The sequence below is a fragment of the Rhamphochromis longiceps genome, linkage group LG18 (assembly GCF_057381845.1).
Source record: "Rhamphochromis longiceps isolate RC_006_pf linkage group LG18, R_longiceps_female_GT1.1, whole genome shotgun sequence".
NCBI classification, from domain to species: Eukaryota; Metazoa; Chordata; class Actinopteri; order Cichliformes; family Cichlidae; genus Rhamphochromis; species Rhamphochromis longiceps.
The window spans coordinates 36,620,731-36,637,098 of record NC_140574.1 but is presented as its reverse complement, the minus strand read 5'-3'; the positions used below and the strand labels follow the sequence as shown (position 1 = coordinate 36,637,098).

The 16,368-nt window shown below is 45.2% G+C and overlaps 1 protein-coding gene across 1 annotated transcript in view; it reads left to right on the top strand.

Annotated features, from left to right (window-relative positions):
• Positions 1–16,368, top strand: part of cntnap2b (contactin associated protein 2b) — a 48,426-nt gene that overhangs the window by 29,076 nt on the left and 2,982 nt on the right. The window contains exons 18-24 of the mRNA XM_085388040.1: positions 97–315; positions 4,276–4,512; positions 4,615–4,848; positions 5,172–5,305; positions 10,046–10,139; positions 12,775–13,002; positions 13,347–13,421. Coding sequence (XP_085244166.1) covers positions 97–315; positions 4,276–4,512; positions 4,615–4,848; positions 5,172–5,305; positions 10,046–10,139; positions 12,775–13,002; positions 13,347–13,421 — 1,221 coding nt within the window. The remainder of the gene's footprint in view (positions 1–96; positions 316–4,275; positions 4,513–4,614; positions 4,849–5,171; positions 5,306–10,045; positions 10,140–12,774; positions 13,003–13,346; positions 13,422–16,368) is intronic.

The window sequence follows — 16,368 nt, the reverse complement described above, 5'->3', positions numbered from 1 at the left end:
AACGGAGATAACTTAATCATCAGTGTTTATTACTATCTGTCTCTAGGAGATGAAAATTTTAACTATTTCCAATGTTTGACATGTTTGACTCCACAGCCGACTCAGTGGTTTTATTCTCTTTTGGCATTGGCACTGAGAAGATGGAGCTCAGTGTCCGCTCACCAGTGCCGTTAAATAATGACCAGTGGCATCGTGTGGAGGCTGAAAAAAACATCAAGGAGGCAGTGCTGCAACTTAATGGACAGCACAGAATGGTCAGGCCCACCACCTTACAGGGCCATGCAAAACCAGAGCTCTACAGTGATCTCTATGTTGGTAAGACTTGTGTGCCACATATGTTTATGGTCCCATTTGGACTCATGAGGAGTATGTTACTCTTCTTCATATATGTCTTCAAACCGCAATGAACAAGCATGTGTGCTTCATTCAGTATATTTGGTCTTTTTTTTTTTATGTTTTAAAATGTTATGTTGTGATCATCAGAGTCTGAACTATAAAAAATCTTTTAAGTTTTTGTCTGAATTTATTAATGGCTGCAGATCATCCAAATATAAAAAAAATGTTAATGGTCCTGACTTTGACGACAAATTTCCCAAAGGGTGAGAAGGTGCTATCGGGCATGGGGCGACCGTGCCCGATAGCACCGTGGCTCAGGGGGTTGGGAAGCGTATCTGTAACCGGAAGGTCGCCGGTTCGATCCCCGGGCTCTCTGTCCTGGTCGTTGTGTCCTTGGGCAAGACACTTTACCCTACCGCCTACTGGTGTTGGCCAGAGGGGCCGATGGCGCGATATGGCAGCCTCGCTTCTGTCAGTCTGCCCCAGGGCAGCTGTGGCTACAACCGTAGCTTGCCTCCACCAGTGAGTGAATGTGAGAGTGAATGAATAGTGGCATTGTAAAGCGCTTTGGGTGCTTTGAAAAGCGCTATATAAATCCAATCCATTATTATTATTATTATCACCGCTCTGGTGGGGAACGAGCCTGAGTTAGTGCGTGAGGTTGAGAGGTACCGGCTAGATATAGTCGGGCTCACCTCTACGCATGGCTTGGGCTCTGAAACCAGCCTCCTGGAGAGGGGTTTGACTCTGTCTCAGTCTGGAGTTGCCCCTGGTGAGAGGCGGTGGGCTGGGGTGGGTATTCTAATATCCCCTCGGCTTGCTGCCGGTATGTTGGGGTTTTTCCCGGTGGATGAGAGGGTTTGTTCCCTGTGCCTTAGGGTCGGGGAACAGGCTCTGACTGTCATCTGCGCTTATGCGCCGAGTGGCAGTTCAGAGTACCCAGCCTTCTTAGAGTCCCTGGGGGGGGGGTGCTGGAAGGTGCTCTGTTGTCCTGCTGGGAGACTTCAATGCTCACGTGGGTAACGGCAGCGAGACCTGGAGGGGCGTGATTGGGAGGAACTGCCTCCCTGATCTGAACCCGAGTGGTGTTTTGTTATTGGACTTCTGTGCAAATCACAGTTTGGCCATAACGAACACCTTGTTCGAACATAAGAGTGTCCATAAGTGCACGTGGCACCAGGACGCGCTAGGCCGCAGGTCGATGATCGATTTTGTAATTGTATCACCAGACCTGCGACCATATGTTCTGGACACTCGGGTAAAGAGAGGGGCTGAGCTGTCAATTGATCACCACCTGGTGGTGAGTTGGATCAGGTGGCGGGGGAGGACGCTGGACAGACCCGGTGCACCTAAACGCGTAGTGAGGGTGTGCTGGGAACGTCTAGCAGAGGCCCCAGTCCGCGAGATCTTCAACGCACACCTCCGGCAGAGCTTCAACAGCATTCCGAGGGAGACTGGGGACATTGAGTCCAAATGGACCGTGTTCAGCGTCTCCATTGCCGAAGCTGCTGCATTGAGCTGCGGCTGCAAGGTGGTTGGTGCCTGCCGTGGTGGTAATCCCCGAACCAAATGGTGGACACCAGAGGTGAAGGGAGCCACCAGGCTGAAGAATCACACTCCTCTGCCTTCCTTGGGAAAGTCTATGCCAGGGTGCTGGAAAGGAGAGTTCGTCCGCTAGTCGAACCTCGGATACAGGAGGAACAATGCGGTTTTCGTCCTGGTCGCGGAACACTGGACCAGCTCTTTATCCTCTCAAGGATACTTGAGGGTGCATGGGAGTTTGTCCAACCAGTCTACATGTGTTTTGTGGACTTGGAGAAGGCATTCGACCGTGTCCCTCGGGGTGTCCTGTGGGAGGTGTTGCGGGAGTATGGGGTGTCTGGCCCATTGCTACGGGCCATTCGATCCCTATACAACCGTTGCAAGAGCTTGGTTCGCATTGCCGGCAATAAGTCGGACTCGTTCCCGGTGGGTGATGGGCTCTGCCAGGGCTGCCCTTTGTCACCGGTTCTGTTCATAATTTTTATGGACAGAATTTCTAGGCGCAGCCAAATGGCGGAGGGATTTCACTTTGGTGGCCTCAGAATCTCATCTCTGCTTTTTGCAGATGATGTGGTTCTGTTGGCTTCATCGGGTGAGGGCCTCCAGCTCGCACTGGAACAGTTCGCAGCCGAGTGTGAAGCAGCGGGAATGAGGATCAGCACCTCCAAATCTGAGGCCATGGTTCTCAGCCGGAAAAGGGTGGAGTGCCCACTCCGGGTCGGGGATGAGTTCCTGCCCCAAGCGGAGGAGTTCAAGTATCTCGGGGTCTTGTTCGCGAGTGATGGGAGAAGGGAGCCGGAGATCGACAGACGGATTGGGGCTGCGGCTGCAGTAATGCGGACGCTGCACCGGTCCGTCGTGGTGAAGAGGGAGCTGAGTGTAAAAGCGAAGCTCTCAATTTACCGGTCGATCTATGTCCCTACCCTCACTTATGGCCACGAGCTGTGGGTAGTGACCGAAAGAACGAGATCGCGGATACAAGCGGCAGAAATGAGCTTCCTCCGAAGGGTGGCTGGCCTCTCCCTTAGAGATAGGGTGAGAAGTTTGGCCATCCGGGAGGGGCTCAGAGTAGAGCAGCTGCTGCTCCACATTGAAATCAGCCAGCTGAGGTGGTTCGGGCATCTGACAAAGATGCCTCCTGGGCGCCTCCTGGGTGAGGTGTTCTGGGCATGTCCCAACACCTTGGTGTTCCCCCGGATAAGCTGCAGGAGGTGGCTGGGGCGAGGGAGGTCTGGGCCTCTCTGCTTAGGCTGCTGCCCCCGTGACCCAGCCTCGGATAAAGCGGATGAAGATGGATGGATGGATGGATGGATGGACAAAATAATAATCAAATCACCAGAATTATGCTTATGTACTTATACTAATTACCCTACTCTAATGCTAATATTAGGGTGGTGAGTTGGATCAGGTGATGGGAGAGGATGCTAGACCTAAATGTATAGCGAGGGTGCGCTGGGAATGCCTGGCAGACGCCACAAGATCTTCAGCTCCCACCTCCAGCAGAGCATCTACAACACAGGTGTCCAGCTCCAGGTCTCGAGGGCCGGTGTCCTGCAGGTTTTAGATATGTCCTTGAACCAACACAGCTGATTTAAATGGCTAAATTATCTCCGCAACATGTCTTGAAGTTCTCCAGAGGCCTGGTAATGAAGTAATCATTTGATTCAGGTGTGCTGACCCAGGCCCTCCAGCAGGACACCGGCCCTCGAGGCCTGGAGTTGGACACCCCTGATCTACAGCATTCTGAGACACGAGACACTGAGTCTAAATGGACCTGCATTGCTGAAACTGCTGCACTGAGCTGCAGCTACAAGGTTGTTGGTACCTGTTGTGATGGTATACCCTGAACACCAGAGGTGGACACTAGGGGTGAAGGGAACCACCAGGCTTTAGATGGAGTCCTATCGGGCTTGGTTAGCCTGTGGGACTTTGGAGGCAGCCAATAGGTACTAACAGGCCAAGTGGAATGTGGTGACGGCAGTGGCTGAAGCAAAAACTCGGGTGTGGGAGGAAAGACAATGGAAAAAAACTTCCAAACTGCCTTGAAGAGATTCTGGCAAACTGTCAGGCGACTCAGAAAGGAAAAGTGGTGCTCTACCTGCACTGTGTATAGTGTGCTGACTTCGCTGCTGACTTCAATTGGGGTGGCTGTAGCTCAGGAGGTAGAGTAGGTTGTCTAGGTTCGATCCCTGGCACCTCCAGTCTAAGTGGGGCATGAGATGTCATTATTTTCTGATTTCTGTACCGTTAGCTGGAAGCCACTGCAGACTGGAGCACACGAAAAACAAGAAACTCATTCAACAGTAATGTGCTAATCTGCATATCACATTGAATTACTCGTTATTTGAAGGTGTTCTTAATGCTGTTCTGGATTATTCTGCCTTACATCTATACCAGGTGCTTCAAGTGGTCAAAGGGGTTTTCTGGGCTGCATGCGAGCTCTGAAGATTAATGGTGTGACCTTTGACCTGGAGGAATGGGCAAAAGGGACTCCAGGTGTGAATCCAGGCTGCCAGGGCCACTGCAACAGCTACAGGATGCACTGCAGAAATGGAGGAAAGTGTGTAGAGCATTACAATGGTTACTCCTGTGACTGTTCCCTTACTGCTTACGATGGACCCTTCTGCACTGATGGTATGACCAACACCCTGTTTGAGATTAGATGGGTTCAGATTTAATAATCAATAAGAATTTCCGCTATGTTTTAATGTTCTTTATTCTTTAATTATACCTTAGATGTAGGCGGCTACTTTGAGACGGGGACATTGGTGCGTTACGACTTGCTGCCAGAGGGGGGACCTTTTGCATTGAGGGACGTGAAGAGTCTGTCAGGTGTTGGTGTTTCAAGTGAGGCCAACCTGACTCAGGAGGAGCTTGTGTTCAGCTTCAGCACCTACAGTGCTCCCAGCATTCTTGTCTACATCAGTTCCAGAACTCAGGACTACTTGGCTGTGGTTCTCAGACACAATGGTAGGCTTATTAGTGTCGTATCTGATACATTTAATGTGTTCTCATCTTTGTAAACTTTATCTAGGGTGGTCTCCATGCCAAATATACTTGGGAGAGATACTCAGCCCAAGTGGCACTCTGATGCATCGGAGTGTCGGTGTAAATGTTAGATAGCAAGCACCTTTGTAGAAGAACAATTGAAAAAAAGTGCTTGTGTGAATGGATGAATGAGGCAAGTTGTAGAAAACACTTTGAATGCTCAGAGTAGAAAAGCACTATGTAAGAACCAGTCCCTTTACCATTTATGAACTGTAAGAAATGTACGTATTTCTTTGTGTTTTCAGGCACTCTCCAGATCCGCTACAGCCTTGGAAGACTCACAGAACCGTATACCATAGATGTTGACCATCGTAACATGGCCAACGGTCAGCCACATTCTGTCAACATAACTAGGAACTTAAGGGAGATACGGCTACAGGTTAGTGAATCCTGCCACTACAATACGCGATGAATTGCAAAATGCAGTCAAGTTAATAATAAAAGTCTTCAGCTGAAAATTCTTTTAGTTTGAAGCTGTAGCAAATATTTAATAGTGAGTATTAAGTTTGTATTAGGAGTGATTTAATGCAGCACTTTTTGCTGGAATGTCATCAAAGACACAATTTATAACAAAGACTTATTATATAGAATAATTATTTACATGCTGTTACCCCTGTGTTACTGAGATATGTATGTGTAAGTTCTTTGTCGCTTTCACAAATTTTTTTCCATGTGTAAATAGAAATAACAGAAGCTAGGAATTTTTCTTTAGCTGGCGATACACGCTGCTTCAAAACTTAGTATTAGAAAATATACACTAACCACTATCAAACGTTTGGACACAGCTTCTCATTTAACGGTTTTTCTTTATTTTCATGACTTTTTACATTTTAGATTCTCAGTGAAGGCATCAAAACTATGAATGAACACATGAAATTATGTAGTAAACAAAAGTGTGAAACAACTCAAAACATGTTTTATATGTTAGATCCTTCCTAACAGCCGCCCTTTGCTTTGATTCCTGCTTTGCTCACTCTTGGCGTTCTCTCCATGAGCTTCATGTCACCTCAAATAGTTTCCAACAGTCTTGAAGGAGTTCAGAGGTGCTGAGCACTTGTTGGTCCTTTGCCTTCACTCTGCGCTCCATCTCATCCCAAACCATCTCCACTGGGTTTATGTCAGGTGACTGTGGAGGCCAGACCATCTGGTGCAGCACTCCATCACTCTCCTTCTTGGTCAAACAGCCCTCACACAGCCTGCAGGTGTGTTTGGGGTCATTGTCCTGTTGAACAATACATGATGGGATGGCATGTTGCTGCAGGATGCTGTGGTAGCCATGCTGGGTCAGTGTGCCTTCAGTTTTGAATAAATCCCCAACAGTGTCACCAGTAAAGCCCCCCACACCAGCAAACCATCAACTCCATGCTTCATGGTGGGAACCATGCATGTAGAGACCATCGTTCACAAAGACACGGCGGGTGGAATCAAAGTTCTCCAATTTGGACTCATCTTGTGTTTCTTGGCCCAAACAAATCTCTGCTTGTTGCTTTTCCTTAGTCGTGGTTTCTCAGCAGCTATTTGACCATAAAGGCCTGATTCCCACAGTCTGCTCTGAACATGTAGAGATGTGTCTGCTACTGGAGCTCTGTGTGGCATCTATCTGGGCTCTAATCTGAGCTGCTGTTAACTTGTGATTTCTGAGGCTGGTGACTCGGATGATTGTATCCTCAGCAGCAGAGGGACTCCTGGTCTTCCTTTCCTGGGGCGTCCTCATGTCAGACAGTTTCATCGTAGTGTTGATGGTTTTTCTGACTGCACTTGGGGACACATTCAAAGTTTTAGCAGTTTTCTGGACTGACTGACCTTCAGTTCTTACAGTAATGATGGGCTGTTGTTTCTCTTTACTTAGCTCATTGGTTGTTGCCATAATATGAACTCTAACAGCTGTCAAACATGGCTGTCAGCTGTGCACCAACCTGACTGCTGCACAACACGACTGATGGTCCCAACCCCATTAAGAAGGCAAGAAACTCCACCAATGAACCCTGACAGGCTCACCTGTGAGGTGAAACCATCTCAGGTGACGACATCATGAAGCTGAGAGAAGGCCGAGGGTTTGCAGCTGGGTGGCTACTTACAGGAATCTAAAATATAAGACATATTTAGTATGGCTTATGTTCAAGTTAACGCAGCTTTCACAGTATCAAAAAAGTAACACTGGCACTAATCGTATCACTCAATGCAGCATTTGACAAAGTAAGCTGGAAATTTCTGTTTGCAATATTTAAGAAATTTGGATTTGGAGAATCATTTATCAGTTGGATAAGAGCGTTTTACACATCGCCAGTGGCCACAGTCACCACCAATGGGTTAATTACACAAAGCGTTACTCTTCACACTGGTGCCAGGCAAATATGTCTAGCTGCTACTATAAGACAAAATGGCAATATTAAAGGTATTTCAATGTCTAATATACAACAAAATTCTTCTTTATGTAGATGTTTTATTGCTCCTTCAGGATCCCCACTCTTTGCAGCAAACATTTGGGTTATAGATTTGCTTTCAGAAGTCTCAGCTTCTCTATAACCTGGTCGAAATCCACTATTTTGCCACTCTGTATGGATGAGGAGGACCGGGCAGATCTTAAATATTAAATATTAATGTTTCCTCCAAGCTGACCAAATCCTGTTCAGCATGAATTTCACCCCCTTGCTTAAATTGGTTCAAAAGAATCATCCATCCATCTGTCCGTCCATCCATCCGTCCATCCATCTGTCCATCCATCCATCCATCCGTCCGTCCATCCATCCGTCCGTCCATCCGTCCATTTCACAGGGAAAGAACCTTTTATTAGATTATATATCCTAAGAAAAAAAGTCACCTGCTCTCAAACAGAAATCAGCTGAGTTCAATAAAAACTGGTCCATTATCATCACTAAAATAATGTATGCTACTGCCTGATATATCTTAATTATTTTTTCCCTCTCTCCTCGTCTCCCATTTCACATCCTAATCACCTCTAACCACCTTTGATTCCCCCTTGTACACAAACAAAAAACAAAAACGCAAAACCGTTTAACCTGATCACCGATCCACTTATAAACAGGCTTTCTCCTTTGGCTCTGGGGGCTAATCTAAAGGGGGCCATACACAGGGTTCCCTCCAATCAGGTCTGGGGGCAGCCCAGAGCTCTATGGTCCTAACTCCAAAAAGGAAGAGAGCAGTGGGTGCCAGTGGCTTGGGATGTAGAGCAGATTGTCCAATAAACAGAGGGCTGGTGGTTCGAATTCTGCTCCATACCAGTCGTATTATTACCAGTCATTCAAGACTTCAACACTGGTGTGAGTGGGTGAATGAACCAAGTTAAGTAAAGCACTTTGAGTGTTTAGAAAAGAGCTATATACGAACTAGTCCATTTACCAAAAAGGAGGGGGGCGTATGAAAGGAAAGAGAAAAAGACCTTTCCTACCCTGCAGGCAAAGCCTCTGAATCATCCCTCCAGCTTATTTTAGCAGAATACCGCTGTGAGCTATTATATTCTTCTTATAACGATGTTACTGTTGTCATGGTCATGACTGTTATTGTTCATAGCTGGTCATTGGTCATACTTATGGCTATTATTATCGTCATTATTATGATTGATGGTGATAATACTGAGTTAATGTTGCTTTAACTATTATTATCATTATTGTTATAATTGTCTCCTAAATTACATTAATCCTGGACTGAATACATTAACACGTCACGCTCACTTCACTCTCACTACTCACAATCACACTTGTATTATTTTCTTCCAACTCTTATATCTTATCATAATTATTATTATTATTATCATGATAATAAAAAAGAAAGTAGTAAAATTAAGGAAAATCATTAAATAGGAATGTGTGTCCAAACCCTTGACTGGTAGTGTATATATTTCTTAAAGTCACTACTTTGAGATAAGCTGCTAAAGGTGCTAGTTTGATATATTGATAGTCAGAGTAGAAAAATGTATTTAAACCCTGAGTTCACCTGAATTGCAAATTGTAATTAGTTGCAATTGTAAATTACATCTGCTGAAAGAATAATTCTATTATAAAAAGTATGTCTGTGAAGGTTCTCAGTCATCCAGGTCATCGTAGTCTAAGGAGCTTGCAAAGAAAAGCGTCTGGACTTCTTTAAGTTGCTTGAAGACGTTTCACCTCTCATCCGAGAAGCTTCTTCAGTTCTAAGGTCAAATGGTGGAGAGTCCCAGATATAAACCTAGTGGGAGTTTCCCCCCACAGAGGGACAAAAGGACCCTTGATGATCCTCTAATCGCCTGAGCCAAGGTGGGAAACTGGGCGTGGGTCCCAATCAGCCAGAGTTTCGGGTGGGTTCATTGTGAAACCTGGCCCCACCTTATCATGCGAATTCCTGAGGTCAGATGGCCCAGGATGTGAGTGGGCGTTAAGGCGTCTGGGAAGGATCTCAAAACTGGATTATAGATGGCAGAGAGTTGGTGTCGTAAGCCCCGCCTCTGTTCAAAGATGGTCGCTCACAGTGGACATAGATGCTTCTTTCACTCCTCTTTCAAACCATCTGTCCTCTCTGTCCAAAATGTGAACATTGGCATCCTCGAAAGAGTGACCTTTGACCTTTAGATGCAGATGGACTGCTGAGTCTTGTCCTGTGGAGGTGGCTCTTCTGTGTTGTGCCATGCGCTTGTGAAGTGGCTGTTTGGTCTCTCCAATGTAGAGGTCTGGGCATTCCTCGCTGCACTGTACAGCATACACCACATTGTTAAGTCTGTGTTTTGGCGTTTTGTCTTTCGGGTGAACCAGTTTCTGTCTGAGCGTGTTGCTGGGTCTGAAATACACTGGGATGTCATGCTTGGAGAAAACTCTCCTGAGTTTCTCTGATACACCGGCTACATAGGGGATGACAATGTTGTTGCGTCTGTCCTTCTTATCCTCCCTCGCTGGTGTCTGATCTTCTTTTCTGTGCCTCTTTGCTGACTTTAAGAACGCCCATTTAGGGCGTTCTTTATAAAAAGTACATCAAGTACATCAAATTATATTAAAAAACTAGTTTTTAGCTTAAACAAACTTCTTTTCACCAAATCAAGGACAGGAGTCTTAAAACTTGCCAAAGTTTAAAGAAGATTCAGTTTATCAGTTAAACTTGACTGTTGCTTTTCTCTGTCCACATTATCCAGCTGGACCATTATCCAGTGTCCACATATACGCTGCCTGAGGCCTCTGACACCCAGTTCACTTTGGTCAAAAGTATCTTTCTTGGCAAAGTCTTTGGTGAGTCTAGAGATTTGTGTGTGTGTGTGTGTGTGTGTGTGTGTGTGTGTGTGTGTGTGTGTGTGTGTGTGTGTGTGTGTGTGTGTGTGTGTTTATATGGCTCCTGTTTTTGCATGACTGACTCCATGAAGGGATGCTGAGTGATGTTCTATGATCTGAATATTGTCCTATTTATTCTTGTACCAGTCACTTATTAACTTTTTTGTGTGCCTTTTTTCCTACCTGAAATGATGAGCTTCTACTTCTTAGAATCCAAATATGTTTTGTGTTGAAAAAAATAAAATAAAAATGAAGTAAAAAGTAGAAATGGCATTTAGCTTTTACTGTTTCTAATATCATTAGAGCAACACTACAGGGTGGGCCATTTATGTGGATACACCGTAATAACATGGGAATGGTTGGTGATATTAAAGTCCTGTTTGTGGCACATTAGTATATGTGAGGGGGCAAACTCCTCAAGATGGGTGGTGACCATGGTGGCCATTTACAAGTCGGCCATCTTGGATACAACTTTTGTTTTTTCAGTAGGAAGAGGGCCATGTGACACATCAGACTTATTGGTAATGTCACAAGAAAGACAATGGTGTGCTTGGTTTCAACGTAACTTTATTCTTTCATGAGTTATTTACAAGTTTCTGACCACTTGTAAAACATGTTCAATGTGCTGCCCATTGTGTTGGATTGTCAATGCAACCCTCTTCTCCCACTCTTCACACACTGATAGCAACACCGCAGGAGAAATGCCAGCACAGGCATCCAGTATCCGTAGTTTAGGTGCTGCACATCTCGTATCTTCACACCATAGACAGTTGCCTTCAGATGACCCCAAAGATAAAAGTCTAAGGGGGCAGATCGGGAGACCTTGGGGGCCATTCAACTGGCCCACGACGACCAATCCACTTTCCAGGAAACTGTTCATCTAGGAATGCTCGGACCTGCACCCATAATGTGGTGGTGCACCATCTTGCTGGAAAAACTCAGGGAACGTGCCAGCTTCAGTGCATAAAGAGGAAACACATCATCATGTAGCAATTTCAAATATCCAGTGGCCTTGAGGTTTCCATTGATGAAGAATGGACCCACTATCGTTGTACCCCATATACCACACCAAACCATCACTTTTGTTGGTCCAACAGTCTTGGAGGGATCCATCCAATGTGGGTTAGTGTCAGACCAATAGCGGTGGTTTTGTTTGTTAACTTCACCATTCACATAAAGGTTTGCCTCACTGAACAAAATCTTCTGCGTGAACTGAGGGTCCTGTTCCAATTTTTGTTTTGCCCATTCTGCAAATTCTGTGGCCGATCTGGGTCATCCTCGTTGAGATGCTGCAGTAGCTGGAGTTTGTAAGGGTGCCATTTGTGAGTAGCTAATATCCGCCGAAGGGATGTTCAACTAATGCCACTCTCCAGTGACATGCGGCGAGTGCTACGCTGTGGGCTCTTGCTGAATGAAGCTGGGACAGCCACTGATGTTTCTTCATTAGTGACAGTTTTCTTGCGTCCACATTTTGGCAAATCCAACACTGAACCAGTTTCACGAAACTTAGCAAGCAGTTTGCTAACTGTAGCATGGGAGATGGGTGGTCTCGTAGGGTGTCTTGCATTGAAATCTGCTGCAATGACCCGGTTACTGCGTTCACCAGATATCAACACAATTTCCATCCGCTCCTCACGTGTTAACCTCTTCGACATGTCAATGGCTGTGAACAAAGAGAAACTTGTAAATAACTCATGAAAGAATAAAGTTACGTTGAAACCAAGCACACCATTTTTTTCTTGTGACATTACCAATAAGTCTGATGTGTCACATGGCCCTCTTCCTATTGAAAAAAACAAAAGTTGTATCCAAGATGGCCGACTTGTAAATGGCCACCATGGTCACCGATCATCTTGAGGAGTTTGCCCCCTCACATATACTAATGTGCCACAAACAGGACTTTAATATCACCAACCATTCCCATGTTATTACGGTGTATCCATATAAATGGTCCACCCTATATATCAAAAAAAGGACAATCTCACTTAGTAGTACAGGGCTCTGATGATGTAAGGGTGGCCTAGAAGTCAGAGGGTTTAACTTTAAAAACCTAACCTTAAAAGGTAAGTTTATTGGATTGTGAACAATAAACACATTTAAAATATTGCTATTATATTATTTTTGTTATTTAAAATATTTAAATATTTATTCACAGTGAATATTTTAAAGACTAACATGCTTTTAGGCCCAAAAAAGAGTTTCAGTCGTAGTTGCATTGGGCGAGGCCCCCGCCTGTATCACTGAGCTTCTTCAACCCTACTCTCCAACTCCAATGATAGTGGTCTCCTGACTATTCCACGGAGACATTTAAAAACAAAGCGGGATTGCGCTTTTCAAACCCTACCTCCAGTACTGTGGAACTGTTTACCTCCCCCGCTACGCTCCATCGACTCTGTGGCTTCTTTTAAAAAACAGCTTAAAACACGTTTGGGTGATGTTTGTGTGTAATATGTTGTTTTGTTTGATATGCTTTTATATTCCCATGTGAAGCACTTTGTTATAGCTTCTTGTCTTAAAAAGTGCTATATAAATAAATTTTGCTTACTTGCATTGCTTCCAGAAAAAAACTATTAAAGCTGCTTTCTCTTTCTTTTAGAAACAGGCCAGATTGACCCCATCCTGATCGAGCGCTACAACACACCGGGTTTCATGGGCTGCCTGTCAAGAGTTCAGTTTAACAGTGTAGCACCGCTGAAAGCTGCCCTGCGCTCCAGCATAGCAGCACCTGTCAGCACCCATGGGATACTGGTTCCTTCAAACTGTGGAGCCTCCCCCCTGACCATCTCCCCCATGGCTTCAGCCAGAGACCCCTGGCACATAGAAGGTGGTAGAAACACATAGAACATAGGAAAGGGGTGTCCAACTCCAGGCCTCGGGGGCCGGTGTCCTGCAGGTTTTAGATGTGTCCTTGATCCATCACAGCTGATTTAAATGGCTAAACGACCTCCTCAACATGTCTTGAAGTTCTCCAGAGGCCTGGTAATGAACTAATCATGTGATTCAGGTGTGTTGACCCAGGGTGAGATCTAAAACCTGCAGGACACCGGCCCTGATGCCTGGCGTTGGACACCCCTGACATAGGTTTCAGCATACATAGGGGCATGCCACTGTAAAATTCTAAAGTTTCTCAGGATTCAGATAGATAACAGATGTTTGCTTTGTTCACAGCTGGAGCTGTTTTCAACCTCAATGAGGACAAGTTCAGTGGTGATGGTGTGGATCGCAACTCGGCTGTCATAGGAGGTATGTTTAGTTTTAAGTATACCAGGATTCTGAGCTGCTGTTTTTGTCGATATAATTGGAAAATGCACAGATTGATGTACATAAAACGAGGTGATGTATGATTTTAAAACTGATACCATAGGTGTATCTATTAAAAATCTCTGAGCAGTTTGAATCTCAGTGATGTTGTCTTCAAGGTCGAGGTCACAGGTCAACTTTTCTGAAAACTGCCTCAGGAGGCTGAGGGGGAACGCCCGGAGCCGCTGGTATTTTTCAGTTTTTCGGTCACATTGAATTTTTATGCTGTCTGGGACAAGTTGAAGGTTGCCCAGAGGTCACCTGGTGGAACCTAACCTGTCTCATTGTGACTCAAAGCGACTGCCATCTGCAAATAATCACCATCTAATTTATTAATACAGATTGTTAACCGTTGCAACACATTAGAATCAGTCAGCACTGATAAGTGCAACTTGTCTGTTCCAGCACAATGTGAAACACACACCTGAGTTTACTGTGCATTACACTAAATTTCATGAAAAAGTGTCTTATTTTGCACCCGATATGTGTGTGATATTTGATACCAGGAATATTAATTTGGAATGAGAGAAGTAAAAGTCCTTCCATGAAACGCTGCCTTACCGTGGTGGAGGGGTTTGTGTGTCCCAGTGATCCCAGGGCCTGTGTTGTTGGGGGCTTTGTTGCTCCCTGGTAGGGTCTCCCAAGGCAAATTGGCCCTGTGTGAGAGGCCAGACGAAGAGCAATTCAGTCGACTGCTATGGATAAAAGAAGACCAACGGACGAGTGTACCCTGTCTGGAATAGGATTGCTGGGACCCCACCCTGGAGCCAGGCCTGAGGATGGAGCTGGAGGGAGCGTGTCTGGGAGCTGGGCCTTAGCCCATGGGACCTGGCCGGGCACAGCTTGAAGCAGCGACATGGGCCTGCCCTGCTGTAGGCCCACCACCCACAGGAGGCACCATTAGGTCCGGGTGCAATGTGTGTTGGGAAGCAGACAGGGGTCCAATCCCCGGCTACCAAGGCTGGCTATCAGGACACGGAAGGTCACCTCTCTGGTAGGGAAAGGAGTCTTTTATATGGTGGGGCTCACCTCAATGCAACATTTGGGCTCTGGAACCAATCTCCTAGAGAGAGGCTAGACTCTGTTCCAGGCTGCTATTGCCCTCGGTGAGAGGTGGTGGCCAGGGATGGATTTTCTTGTATCCCTGAACGGGTCCTGAATGTAGTTTGCACTTATGCGCAATGGTGTAGCGTCCACACCGCTGTGGAAACATCTTTCAGGCATTGATGTGAGTGACTGAGTAGAGTTGCGCTGATTTCCCATGTGGTGGAGTTTATGCTGCACAGTTTCATGTCTCTTTTAAAGATATCTTTAAAGCGCAGCCGTGGCGTCCAGTGGGTTGCACACAACTGATGGTCCCAACCCCACTAAGAAAGCACGAAATTCCACAAACGAACCCTGACAGACTGACGCTGAGCTTGGTTCTGCCAAGTTTTTTTACAGGTTTCTTCCTGTTAAAAGGGAGTTTTTCCTTCCCACTGTCGCCAAAGTGCTTGTTCATAGGGGGTCATATGATTGTTGGGTTTTTCTCTGTATCTATTATTGTACGATCTACTGTACAATATAAAGTGCCTTGAGGCGACTGTTGTTGTGATTTGGCGCTATATGAATAAAACTGAATTGACAGGCTCACCTGTGAGGTGAGACTACATCATGGAGCTCACTGAGAGAAGGCCGAGTGTTTGCACCAAAGGGTGGCTACTTTGAGGAGTCTAAAATATAAAACATATTTAGAGCTATTTTTCCTTTTTTTCTTTTTCTTTCTACATAATACTGTAGATACATGTAGTAAAAATAAAGGAAAAACACTAAATGAGAAGGTTTGTCCAAACCTCTGACTGGTCGTGTATAATAATAAAATTATATCTTGCTCTGAGCTAATGTTGGCGTTGTTCTGATGTTTGAGAGGAAAGAGGTTAGAAACATCCAAGTCATTGTTTTCACTGCATGAGGTGATCCACATATTCTCTGTAGGAAACAGTGAGAATTCAAATCCTCTTTATAATCTAACATGGCAAAAATGAGCAGAGCAAAAGCCAAAAGACATCAACCCAGTTTGTAAGTTCACAGTTTGAGCTGCGGTTGATCCCTCTGGTCTCTGGTGTAACTCTCAGTTCAAATCGTGTGAACTGCTAATCAAAGGGAAACTCTTCAGAACACAACGTTTACACCTCGGTGACCTTTCTCCCGCCTTTCTTGCTTGATGTTACATCTTCTGAGATGACATCTGGCATCTGTGCACTTTTACGTTAATTAGATGGATCATTAGCTCATTCAAACGTGACTGTGCATTTCTACATAATCTCTTTTTAATTCAAAAACACAGGGATACTTTTTTTATCAGTCTGTGTTGGTCAACGACAACATACGATTCCTTTTATGAAGTCATGCATTTCAAAGTCAGACATTCTTGTTTTCAACTTTTTTTTATTAAACTTTAGACATAAACAAAACAAGAGAAATAAGTTTTATCATACTCTGTTTTACACTCACCTCCCACTCCCCCCATTACACACCTCTGCACCTCAGGTGGCAGAGAGCCAGCTACTAAAAGGAGACCAAATACAGTTTGTCTAATAGGCCACAAGTCACTTTTTTGTACGATGCTATTTTAACCATTAACCATTCGTCATAGCGAGGCCGGCGGCTTTCCCAGCAGTGTCTTAGCAGAATCCCTTTAGCTGTGTAAGGGCCAGGATGTCTCATTTTTATGGGGAAGTCAGAAAGTTCTGTGGTTGAACCAAACATGGACAGTTTTGGTGAGATGTGAAATCTTCTTTTCAGAACATGAAGATGACTCCATAATATCAAAGTCAGACATTACTTTCGATTAGTGGTTCCTTAGTATCGCCCTCACTCCCCATCCTGCTTACATACATGTGATCACACA